The sequence below is a fragment of the Eucyclogobius newberryi genome, unplaced genomic scaffold, assembly GCF_026437365.1.
Source record: "Eucyclogobius newberryi isolate DKJ021-1_F unplaced genomic scaffold, fEucNew1.0.hap1 SCAF_11, whole genome shotgun sequence".
Lineage (NCBI taxonomy): Eukaryota > Metazoa > Chordata > Actinopteri > Gobiiformes > Gobiidae > Eucyclogobius > Eucyclogobius newberryi.
The window spans coordinates 7,215,925-7,229,269 of record NW_027315735.1 but is presented as its reverse complement, the minus strand read 5'-3'; the positions used below and the strand labels follow the sequence as shown (position 1 = coordinate 7,229,269).

At 42.0% G+C, this 13,345-nt stretch overlaps 1 protein-coding gene and 1 pseudogene across 1 annotated transcript; both read right to left on the bottom strand.

The window, feature by feature from the left end:
• Positions 1-1,919: 1,919 nt before the first annotated feature.
• Positions 1,920-2,416, bottom strand: LOC140348480 (tubulin alpha-8 chain-like; annotated as a pseudogene).
• Positions 2,417-10,146: 7,730 nt separating this feature from the next.
• Positions 10,147-12,655, bottom strand: LOC140346711 (uncharacterized). Its single transcript, XM_072432901.1, has 4 exons — positions 12,022-12,655; positions 10,970-11,256; positions 10,669-10,888; positions 10,147-10,578 (listed from the first exon to the last, which is right to left on the bottom strand). The coding sequence occupies exons 1-4, from the start codon at positions 12,636-12,638 to the stop codon at positions 10,311-10,313; spliced, it is 1,392 nt and encodes a 463-aa protein (XP_072289002.1). The 5' UTR covers positions 12,639-12,655; the 3' UTR covers positions 10,147-10,310.
• Positions 12,656-13,345: the final 690 nt, after the last annotated feature.

The following is a 13,345-nucleotide window of genomic DNA, read 5'->3' as shown; positions in this document are numbered from 1 at the left end:
TTAAGGTGGCAGTTGCCTTACCACTGGTCTGTCATCAAGCCTTGTTTGAGGAGTCCTTCAGTGGGAAGGATCCCTTAGCATGAGGATCCCACATGAAAACAGAGAGAGGTGCCAAGTCCTGAAGTTACTGAGTCAAACAGAATCCGAATCACAATCAGAAAAGGTTTTCAACAGTGCACCCAAAGCCAAAAGAGCAAAGTGGATCTTCAAAAAACGCAATTGTCTAAAAAAAAAAAAAAAATCTAGATTACCCTTTTTAAAATAGAACAGGTTCAGCTTTATTTTCTAACTTTTTGTTTTCTATTTTTGTTTTGTAATCAACAGGGCACTCATGAAAAAGAGTTTTATTATAGCAACCCCTGTTTTCAAGCACACATCACGGGTTACATCTTTTGTCCAGTTTAATCATTTAAAGTTTATTTTGGATATATTTTGCTATTGCTTTTGTTTATCCCTTGGTTTTGTCGTTTGGTCGGGATCCGTAGTCAAAGTTGTGATTTTTGTTCTCAAATTATGGAGGGGTCTGAAATTTTCATCGTAGGTGCATTTCCAAAATATGGAAATCATCAAAATATTTGTATGTTGTATTTAACTTGCCAATCAGCAAGCATTTTGGCTTTCAAAGACTTGTTAATCTGCCTTTAAAAAGTCCACCTCTACTCCACTTATTCATTTAAATTAGTAGCACCTGTTTTGAGTTTGTTAGCTGCTTAAAAATACCTGTCCACCACCCAAATCAGTCAGACTCCAACTGCTACCATGGGCAAGACCAAAGAGCAGTCAAGACACCAGAGACAAAATTGTAGACCTCCACAAGGCTGGAAAGGGCTACGGGGCAATTGGCAAGCAACTTGGTGCAAAAAGATCAACTGTTGAATTAATTGTTAGACAATGGAAGAGGCTAAAGATGACTTTCAATCTCTCTCAGACTGGGGATCCATGCAAGTTCTCACTGCGTTGTGTATAAGTGATGATAATAAAAGTGAGGAATCAGCCCAGAACTGCATGGGAGGAGCTGGTAAATGACTTGAAGAGAGCTGGGACCACAGTTTCAAAGGTTACTATCGGTAATACATTATGTCATCATGGTTTGAAATCACACATTGCATGGAAGATTCCCCTGCTTGTCCAGGCCCATCTCAAATTTGCCAATGACCATTTGGATGATCCAGAGGAGTCATGGGAGAAAGTTATGTAGTCAGAGGAGGCCAACAGAACATTTCGGTGTAAACTCCACTTGCTGTGTGTGGTGGAAGCAGAAGGATGAGTACCATCACAAGAACACCATCCCTACTGTGAAGCATGGGGATGGAAACATGCTTTGGCAGTACTTTTCCACACAGGGGACAAGACGACTACACTGTATCAAGGAGAATAAATGGGGCCATGGGCAGCAACTTTCTTCCCTCAGTCATAGTGGTTAGGTCTTCCAACATATCAATGATCCGAAACACACAGCCAGGATAACCAAGGAGTAGCTCTGTAAGAAGCATATCAGTCTTCTGGAGTGGCCTAGCCAGTCTCCAGACCAAAATCCAATCAAACATCTTTATAGGGGGCTAAAACTACATGTTGCTTAGCGACAGCCCCAAAACTAGGTGGGCGAAAATCCCCCCTGCAGTGTGTGCAAACCTGGTCAAGAACTAGGAAGACTAGGAAACATTTGACCTCTGTCATTGTAAACTAAGGTTTCTGTACCAAATATTAAAATGCTCAAATACTTATTTGCAGCAATAACATACAAATAAATTCTATAAAAAATATACAATGTGATTTACGGATATTTTTAGATTCTGTCTCTCACAGTGGAAATGCAAAACCGCGTGTGTTCAAATAATTATTTTCCTCACTATATGTAAATACCATTTCTAGCAAATAGAGAATTGCACATCAAATAGCTTTGAACAGTTCAATACAACTTAATATTCCTCTCCTTCCTCTTCTCCCTCCACAGAGTCAGCTCCTACTTCTTCATAATCTTTCTCTTTCTCCCATGTCCTCTCTGGCCTCGGAGAACTCTTTCTCTTCCATCCCTTCTCCCACATACCAGTGCACAAAAGCGCGCTAGGTGTACATCAGGTCCAACTTGTTGTCCATTCTGGCTCAGGTCTCTGCGATGGCCGTGGTGTTGCTCACCATGCACATGGCTTGCTGCCCTTTGGCCAAGTTTCCTCTAGGGGGGCTGATAGTTGATACCCACCAAAACTGTGGGACACCAGTTGACAAACTGGATGGAGGCAATGGCAGAGTTGACATCTTTGGGAACCACATCACCTCAGTAAAGCAGGCAGCAGGCCACGTATTTGCCATGACGAGGATCGCATTTAAACATCTGGTTGGTGGGCGCAAAGCAAGCACTAGTAATGTCAACCACTGTCATTTGATCATGTAAAGCCTTCAAAGATGACTGGGGCATAGTTGACCAAAGACTTCTGTAGCTGTTGCTGTAGTTGCTTTCCTCTTATTCCTCCTTGGGGCTCCACGGCAGTTTTCTGCGCGGTGCTGACGCTTCTTCTTCCCTGGTGCTTCAAGGCGGTCTTAGAGGAGGACAGCACCTCTAGACTTTTTTCTTTAGACCTGACTCTTTAGACTTCTCCCCTTCTGACCTTACACATCAATAGATCTATTTGCTGTTAGCTTTCAGGTTGGGATTAATCTTAAGTACCTGTATGAGTCTTATGAAGAACATGTAAACACAAGAGAATCTGTTCTTGAATTACATAATAATAGCAGACGGTGAAACAATTATGTTCTGTATGCTATGTATGCAGGGTTCAGAATAAGCGGTATCGCATCGCAAAATGTGACGCAATTTCTCTCAGATGCGATGCATTCGTCAGAAAAAAGTGTGTTTGTATCGCAGCTTTTGCGATACAGAAATGCGTGTTCAATTGTTTAACCAAAGCGCCTAAAAGTACTGATCACTCGTCAATCGATCGTCAATAACGGCATGACACATGTAGGACGCTGTGTTGACATGACGAGTCCCGCTGCTGTCTCAGACCGCGAGTCTGAAAGTGGGAGGAGCCAGGTGCGGCAAAGTTTGCGTCAGATTCAGACTTCCGAGGTCAATTAGCTCCTAAACGCAAAAGTCTTTGCAGATCATACACAGCCAAAATATTCATATTTACACTGCCAAGTGACGACAACCTCGTTTTTAACAATCAGATGCGTATTTTGGGCGCAGCGAATTACACTGCTCCAAATGTGCAGAGCCGAGACGAGTGCTTAGGGACCATCATCAAATGTGCTGTCGGAGCCGAGACGAGAGTACTTAGGGACCATCATCAAACAGCAAAACGAAAAATGGAATGGAACGTCAAATAGAGCTGTACAATTTGAATAACGCATAAAATACACCATGATGGACACCACAGCAACCTTTATTTTTCCATCAGAAGCTTAATACATATTTTTTGTGAGCGTAATGACAATTAATATGTAAATGAGACTCCTGCAGTCATCTGATTGATGATGATATGGAAGAAAGTTGTAAATAAGGCCATCTGACTTTGTGTTGATTAATTTGTTCAACAACTAATTTTATTTGCAAGTTTTCTGTTTTATTTAAAGAATTTTTTTTTAAAAGGTGTTTAAAAGTTAATTTGTTAAGAGTTTTTTTTAAATAGAATGTTTACAAATACATTTTAAATAAATAATCGTGTTATATCAATGGAAAATATTGATTGTTAGTCACATTCGTGTTTTGCTATGCAATTATGAAAATGCTATACAAATTTAGAAAAATTAACGGATTGTTTAGCAGCACCGCTATACAAGTGAAAATCCTTAATCTGAGCCCTGGTATGCATCATTACTTGAACAAGTGTGAGAGGCACAAAACACATCTCCGGCATCCTCTGAAAAGGATGGACTTGCATTATTATTGTATGCTTGTTTATGGTTGCCAGGTAACAGTTGTGGAATTACCTCTACCTATGTCATATTTGCTTCTATGTCCAAACAAGAACAAACACAAACGTCTGTTTTTTATGTATTTGGTCGTTACAGGGCTTGTTAATGAACAAACATGAAAATTATGCTGTAAACGTGCCCATGGCATTGTAGCGCTGCCGTCAGGTGGACCATGTGGGTGAAGGTCCTGTGTGTGGAGAGAGGAGGAGGGAGCTTCTGGAGCAGAGAAAGGAGGCCTGCATCAATACTTGGTTCAAAGAGGAGAAATACAAAGACAAATTTATTTTGGAAAACCTATTACGTCAAATGAAAGAGCAGTGTTAGAAGCTGGACAGACTCCAGACATAACACATCAGTTCCAGTTCCACCCTAGTATGAATTATGACTTTAAGCGCAGATGCCTGGAACTCATCCTGCAGGCCGCATATAAGATAGTGATCCATTGCCGTATGAAGGAAAGGTTGGTCTGTCTGAGGAAACTGATAAAGGAAATGAAAGAGCCTCCAACAGCACAAGGTAGGAAGCTTGAAACTGAGGTGGTTTCAACCTGAGTTTTGAAACGTTTAAGTTTGGCTCGTCAAATAAAGAGATGTGTAATTCTGCAGTTGTTGAGGCAAATGTGACACAAGGCAATTCAAAGTGCTTCACACAGCAGGAAAAATGCAATAATCACAAATAAATTACAGAAACAGAAATACAATAAAATTAACTAATTAAAAACAATTTAAGTCATAAAAGAGAAGAGTGCAAAGAAAAAGCCTTTCAGTCATATGCACAGCTAAACAAAACAGTTTTTAGCTTGGATTTGAACATTGTTAGAGTAGAAGCCTGTCTCACATCTTCAGGAAGAATGTTTCAGATTTTAGCTGCATAAAACTGAAACACAGATTCCCCATGTTTTGTCCTGACTCTGGCACCAGCAGGAGGCCGGTCCATGTTTAGTCCTGACTCTGGCACCAGCAGGAGGCCGGTCCCTGAGGTCCTCAGAGTCCGAGATGGTTCATATGGCACTAACATGCCCAAGATGTACTTTGGTGCTAGGCCATGGAGAGACTTGTACACAAGCAGAGCTGCTTTAAAGTCTATTCTCAGAGCCACAGGGCCAGTGCAGAGACCTGAGAACAGGACTAATGTGATGGTACTTCCTGGTTCTAGTCAGGACCCGAGCAGCAGCGTTCTGGATGTACTGCAGCTGTTTTACAACTCGTTTGGAGAGGCCAGTGAGCAGGCCGTTACAGTAGTCTAATCTGCTGGAGACAAACGCATGGATAAGTCTCTCCAAATCTGGTTTTGACACTATATTTTTGATTTTGGCAATGTTTTTTAGATAGTAAAAAGCTGATGATGATATTGATTTGATGTGGCTGTTAAAATTCAAGTCTGAGTCCATTATTACCCCCAGATTTCTAATTTGATTTGTAGATTTTAGAGCGAGACTCTGGAGGTGACCACTAACACTTTCTCTTTGTTTCTGTGGGCCAAAAACAATGATTTCAGTCTTGTCTTTCAGCTGGAGAAAGTTGTTTTGCATCCACAAACTGATCTGTTGGATACAGTGACAGTGAGTCAATCCACTGGTCCATAGTCACCTGCCGACAGTGAAACATATCTGAGTGTCGTCTGCATAATTGTGATAGGACACATTTTCGCTGCGTATCAGCTGACCTAACGGCAGCATGTAGCGGTTGAACAAAAGGGGTCCCAGGACTGACCCTTGGGGCACCCCACAGGTTAGGCATGTGATCTGAGACACAGCTACCAATTTCAACAAAGTACTTCCTGTATTCCAGCTAGGACCTTAACCAGATGCCCACCCAGTCCTCTAGTCTCTGTAAGAGGATCCCATGATCGACAGTGTCAAAAGCAGCACTCAGATCTCACAGAATTAAGACTGAGGCTTTGCCCGTGTCTGTGTTCAGGCAGATGTCATTTGTCACCTTGACAAGAGCAGTCTCAGTGCTGTGATGAGGTCTAAAACCTGACTGAAAAACATTAAATGGAGTTGCTTATTAAGAGGAAATCTATGAGCTGTTGGTAAACAACCTTTTCAAGGACTTGGGCCGGTAATTACACAGTACTGCGGCATCAAAACTGCTCTTCTTTAGCAAAGGCTTTATGACCGCAGTTTTCAAAAACATTGGGAATGTTTCAGATTGAAGCGACATGTTAACTATGTGAGTGAATGGTACTAATAAACTGTTCAGAACAGACTTTAGAAATCTGGTGGGTAACACATTGAGGCAGCATGTAGATGAACTGGTAATGATCTCCTGTGGACAGTTTTGTCAGTTACAGGTGTAAAGTGAGTTAGCTCTAAGTATCTAGGTGGTGGTGGTGTCTTGGATGTGGAAATTAGTTCTAATCTCTTTACTGTGGCAAACAGGACAAGCGAGTTGTTACTGCAGCTTCCAATAATTTCAGAAAAATATCTTTCCCTGGTTCTACATAAAATGAGGTTGTACATGTTCAGACATTTTCAAAGTTTCTCATTTCCATAAACAGTGCACCTGTGCCATAATTTATTTGTCTCCTCTGAACAACTGCAGGACCAGCCGGTGGTTTGGGAAAAACAGACATGTCAAAGAAGACACAGAAATGATCCGACAGACCAGCATCGACCACATTGACATTTGGAATATTTACCCCCTTAGTAATTATAAGATCTTGAGTGTGCCCTCTGATGTGGGTGGGGCCTCGTCCATGCTGAGTAAGACTGAAGATTTCAAGGACAGCATCAACCTCTTTAGCGTTTCTGTCACAAATATTATCAACATGCACATTGAAATCACCTGTAATGACCAAACCATCAAAGTCTGTGCATACGACTGAAAGCATCTCAGTAAAATCATCAATACAACATTGGCAGTGCTGAGGAGGCTTGTATTAAACAATGAAGAGAATGGATGGAGACTGTTTTAGCACCATTTTAAAGGATACATACTCAAATGATGATAACACCCCAAAAAACAATCTGCGGGTAATTATTTCATCTCTAAAGATAGCACAGACTCCACCCCCTTTTTTGTTTTCTCGCGTTTCAGATTCAAACTTAAAGGTTGAATGGACGACTTTTTGGCATAAATCTGAGTCTTATTTCCTCGTGGCGTGGACGGCCGATTAGTCCTGCCACATATCAATCATAAAACGCACCTACCGCTCACCTGCAGCCGCGTGCGGATCGTCCCACATTTCCGCGCGTCTTAGCGCATTGATCTATCATAATATAGTTCCCTCAGTGTACGGGGCAAAATGAAGACGGAGAAAGACTGTTCGAGCTGACTCAGAAGTGGACTGAAATCTACAGGAGACGAGCGGTGCGATCCATCGCGCTAATAAACAAACGCATGTGTGTGTTGTATCGGTCCGCACGGGGGAGTGCGCATGCGCACTTCCGCCTACGTTCTCAAATTGACGAAAAATCGTCCATTGCGCCTTTAAAGTTAGGTGGAGCAGATTCTATCAGAACTACATTCCCTGTGTTTTTGTCAAGCCATGTTTCAGTTAAAAACATGAGCCCTTAAAGAGCAATCACACTTTCAATAGTGTGTAGTAAGCTAAAATAGTTTGTGCATAATTTATGGATAAATGATAAAAAGTAGTGAACAATCAACTCTCAGAACAATACACTCACCGAGAAGTGGCATCACAGGAAATTCCAAGAGGATTACTATTGGAACAACACATCATCAGTAGGGTAAAACTTAGCTGCCTCACATCAAAGTGCCTTTTGGACCTGTTTCACACAGTAAAGAAAACACTGGGAGCCGCAAAACCCTTTGAAATTAAAAATGAAATAACACTTTATTTTTTTTTTTGCCTTTGTGCTATGTATAAAGTAAACAAACCATAATGTGTTACATTTATTAAATCAATGAACGACGAAAAATAATAACATTTCTGCATGCAACAATGTTTTTTATTTATTTCACCAAACAATAAAAAAAAAAAAAATGAATTTATGCAAAATAATAGGCAATTAAAATATGTATCATACCTGGTCAATGTGATTTCTGCTCCTGAACCTGAGCGCACAGCATCTGCTCACCAGAGCCGTCACCTTCATCTTCACACAGGATTGTAAGCTGTCATCTGTGAGCCGTTTGCGATCTTTGTTTTTAATAAAGTTCATGTTGGAGAACACCTGCTCACATACATACCGGTATGTGGATGTATGATCGACAGGACTCCGAGTGCATACTTTTTCATGTTCACATAAATGTCAGGGATATCATCCCAAGATTCAAACACAAGTTTTTCTGGTTTGGGGAGGTTTTGATACCATGCCATTTGTGATTCTGAGCAAGAACAACCTTCTGAAGTGAAACATCTTCAAGGTCCGCTTTCAGGCGCTTGAACTTGGACACCCACATGTCTTTGTCAGCTATGTCGGCCAGTTCCATCTCAAGATCACACCTGGAAATGCTGTCATATTCAACAGGGATAGATCGAGGCTTAAAATACATGTTAATTAAATACTCATTAATTATTTTCAAAAGATGAGAGCCGCATCAGAGGGATCAAAAAGCTGCATGCGGCTCTGGTGCCGCGGGTTATCAACCCCTGGTCTAAACCAAGCTCACGTTCCCCATTGATTGCATTGGACTATATGTGACTGACCGTGGCTAATCCAGTTACATGTCTACCCGGAGACATTTTGAGTTATTCACAGATTATGAAAGTGTGAATTCAAAGCTATCCAATGATGTCTCACTCATGTAGATCTGATCATATTTTAGTAAGTTGTGGTCATTTGAATGTATACAACTCTCAAACCCATTCACTGAGAGAACGGCTTCCAACGTTTCTCACCGGAGTGAGCCCAGAGTCACAGGGGGGCTCATTTGCATCTCATTGAGATAAGCCCTCCCCCCTGTCACACTGACACCACCTTCCCCTACAGCTGTCACTCAAGACTCAAGAGGAGTGTTGTTATTGATGGTAACTGGACTTGAATCAGAATTAGAAGTTACTATATTAAAATGGAAATACTTGGATTACAAAAGGCCCTGAATAGAATCAAAGAATCAGAATGAGAATAGGGTTCATTGCATTTGTCGATAAACATAATTCACAGGTGATTCAGTGCAACACAAACAACAAAAGATAAGATAAGATAGCCTTTAATGTTACAACGCAGTAGATACAGGGGGAAAGGACAGTAACTTATAGGAAGTTTAAAAAACACTCTTAATAGAGGAACTCTTATAAACAGATGCCAGGGCCAGGTATACGAACTGCAACGGGTCCATGGCTTTGAATATATGAGATATGAGATAATAGATATGATATGTACACCACCAGAGTCCAATCACATCAGAGATCACATCCTCATCCTCTTCTTCGTCTGTGCACTCTTCTGTGCTGTGACTCTCGGCTCTTGGCATCAAAGCTGTAAACAAATAACAGGACATTTAAGAAATGGCTAACTATTTCACATAAAACACTCATTAACTATTTTTTTTTTTTTTAACACAATGTGAGTTTCAATATAAATACCTGAAGTGCTGATAACTCTTGATCTTTGGAAGCCGTCTGAAGAAGGGACTCAGATGCTTCTGCCAGTCCAAGTTCTTGACAAACACTTTGCCATCCGCCGTTCCAACAAGCTGTGGGATATTGAGGTGAGACTCAGGAGAGCTGTTTTCCACTACCTGATGACAAGGGCGACAATGTAAAAAAATGAGAACAGAAGAAACATATGTGCCCGGCCGTATGAAACCCAGTTACATGTCTACCCGGAGACATTTTGAGTTATTCACAGATTCTGAAAGTGTGAATTCAAAGCTTTCCAATGATGTCTCACTCATGTAGATCTGATAATATTTGAGTAAGTTGTGGTCATTTGAATGTATACAACTCTCAAACCCATTCACTGAGAAAACGGCTTCCAAAGTTTCTCACCGGAGTGAGCCCAGAGTCACAGGGGGGCTCATTTGCATCTCATTGAGATAAGCCCTCCCCCCTGTCACACTGACACCACCTCCCCCTACAGCTGTCACTGAAGACTCAAGAGGAGTGTTGTTATTGATGGTAACTGGACTTGAATCAGAATTAGAAGTTACTGTATTAAAATGGAAATACTTGGATTACAAAAGGCCCTGAATAGAATCAAAGAATCAGAATGAGAATAGGGTTCATTGCATTTGTCGATAAACATAATTCACAGGTGATTCACCAACAATGGTGCACTGAATGATTCAACACAAACAACAAAAGATAAGATAAGAGCCTTTAATGTTACAACGCAGTAGATACAGGGGGAAAGGACAGATAATTTATAGGAAGTTTAAAAAACACCCTCAATAGAAGAACTCTTATAAACAGATGCCAGAGCCAGGTATACGAACTGCAACATATGAGATAATAGACATCATAGGTACACCATCAGAGTCCAATTACGTCCGCAGCCTCTTTTGCACATTCGTCTTCTGTGCTGTGACTCTCGGCGCTGGGCATGTGATGTCTTTTGCCTCGTCAGCACAGAAAGGCCTGATTTTTTCATGCAGGTAGGTCTGCCTGTCAATGTTCAATCCAGGTGGGACCAGGACATGGAGATTGTCAACCGGAGGCAGAACAGCTGTAGTGCGTAGTAGCTGATATTCCACTGGTTCTGCTCCACAGTGACTTTTCGCAAGCACCACACCTGGTCTCTTGGCATCAAAGCTGTAAGCAAATAACAGGACATTTAAGAAATGGCTAACTATTTCACATGAAACACTCATTAACTAATTTTTTTTGTTTGAATATAAATACCTGAAGTGCTGATAGCTCTTGATCTTTGGAAGCCGTCTGAAGAAGGGACTCAGATGCTTCTGCCAGTCGAAGTTCTTGACGAACACTCTGCCATCCGCCGTTCCAACAAGCTGTGGGATATTGAGGTGACTCTCAGGAGAGCTGTTTTCCACTACCTGATGACAAGGGCGAAGCTGTTTCCACAGTGATCTGAAGCTTGATTTACAAACTGCAGGCTCACCTAAAAAACAGATGTTGCTTATGGTTAATTATACTCTAATCATTAAAACATGAAAATCACCAAATAATGTTTTACACTTACCAAGCTCCTTAGCTGACTTCACGTAGAGACGCCAAACTGAGGCCTTAGTCACATGGGTTGGGAGCAACTTCACATGCCAGTCCTTATGGCCAGGATGTCGACCAGGTAGCATTATGGAATGGACTTCTGCATAGTTTTTGATAAACTCTACAACGGTGTGGATGACTTCATAGCTGATGAACCTGCGTGAACGTGGCTGTGGCTGTGCACGCTTCTTCCTCAATCGTGGTGTTGCTCCATTTTCATCATAGTGTTTAATTATGTCAGTCAGGGTGTCTTTGCCAATTCTGAAAAGGGGGAAAAAAAGGATTAGGGTTGAGAGTAATATGGGAATAACACGCTTCACGTGGCTAGCTAGCTTGTGATATCATGGCTCACCAGGTTTAGACCAAAACAGGCACTCACAACACAAACACGACCACAACAGCACACCAAAACATAACTTTCAAGCGTGTTTGTGATGCCATTTATTCTGCATTATTCACATTCTGACGTTTACGTCGTATTTAAGACTTAAAACGCGGAGGAGCGGGTACGGCCGGGGCTAGCGGCGCTACGTGGCTAGCTAGCTTGTGATGGCTCAACAAAACAGGCACTCACAACACAAACACGACCACAACAGCACACCAAAACGTAACTTTCAAGCGTGTTTGTGATGCCATTTATTCTGCATTATTCACATTCTGACGATTACGTCGTATTTAAGACTTAAAACGCGGAGGAGCGGGTACGGCCGGGGCTAGCGGCGCTACGTGGCTAGCTAGCTTGTGATGGCTCAACAAAACAGGCACTCACAACACAAACACGACCACAACAGCACACCAAAACATAACTTTCAAGCGTGTTTGTGATGCCATTTATTCTGCATTATTCACATTCTGACGATTACGTCGTATTTAAGACTTAAAACGCGGAGGAGCGGGTACGGCCGGGGCTAGCGGCGCTACGTGGCTAGCTAGCTTGTGATGGCTCAACAAAACAGGCACTCACAACACAAACACGACCACAACAGCACACTAAAACAGGCGTATTTAATATTAATCATTACTTACGCCATGAGGAACAGGAAAGTACTTCTGCAGACTTCCGTGCCTCCTATGAAAAAGCTTGTCCGGGCAAACTTGCGCTTCTTCTGGGGCTTTTTCGTGGACGTCGTCAGCTCAGAAGTGATGACAGAACGTCTGTTTGCTTCCATATGTCCGATAATTCTCATATCCTGCCACTCTCTTTCTGCTGCTAATGAGTCGCTCCGTAGCTTGTACATGAGTTCTGGAGTGAGTTTCCCGCTACACGATTTGCTTGAGAGTAGAGAATTTTCTTTTCTTCTTGAGTAACATTTGCAGTCAAAGTTACGGATCTTTTCCAACTCTTCGTTCTCTCCTGCAAAAGTAACCGTGGCTATAGCGTCTGTTATTTCACGCTGCAGCTCTTCGGCGTGACCGGGCGCTCCTTCCTCTGTCCAAAACCCATCTTCCTCCTCATCTAAGGTCAGCCGTAGACTAGGGATATTTTCCAGCTGGATGAAATCACGTTCGTCATCTGTGAGGTCATCTTCAGATTCAGAACTTAGATAGTCATCTGGATAAGCGGACTTTTCGCAGAAATAATCCAAAAGCGTGGAGCTGTAACAACCTCTGTTAAGCTCCGAAGCGATAGCAGAAGGATCCATTTTTCAACTGATTTTACACAGCGTGTGTTGCGTGTCCCTGTGTTGCTGCTTATCAAGTAGCCATGCGGCTGGCGGCTCAGCCCATTGGCTGACTACAATAGCGCAGCTGTTCATATGGAAATGCGGTCACACCCCCTCTGCACGTCCAGAGAGCGCCCGAAAACACCACATTTTAAACGGCTTTATTTATGCTTTTAATGCTGCAAATACTGTTATCTGATACATCGAATGGCTGGTCCATATCTTCAACTAGCACATTCTGCAAAAAAACGAAAATCACAAATTTGGGGAAAAAAAAGTAAAATGCTGTTTTTCTCAGTTTCACCGAGGCCGACTTGGTCCGACAATTCCGGTGGCGAGGCACATATCTTAAGCAGAGAGCAGCACTGAAGTTTTGCCAGGCTAATGTTTACACATTACAGTAGTCAAATAATATAAACTAACCTCAGCGATTTCTTCCAAAGTGTCAACCCTGGTCTTCATGTATGCTCGCTTGATAAGTCCAAAGCCGCAATCAGGGGAGAATTTGGTGTGGCCAGCAATGAGGAAGTGGATGTCCATTGTGTAGTGAATCTTGGCCCCGTCTGCAGAGGGTAGTAGACAGAGAGAGAAAAGGAGATTAGATTAATACATATGACATTTGATTAAGACGTATATGTCTCTATAATTGCTATTCTGCATTTGCACTCATCATTAGTACCTGCTGT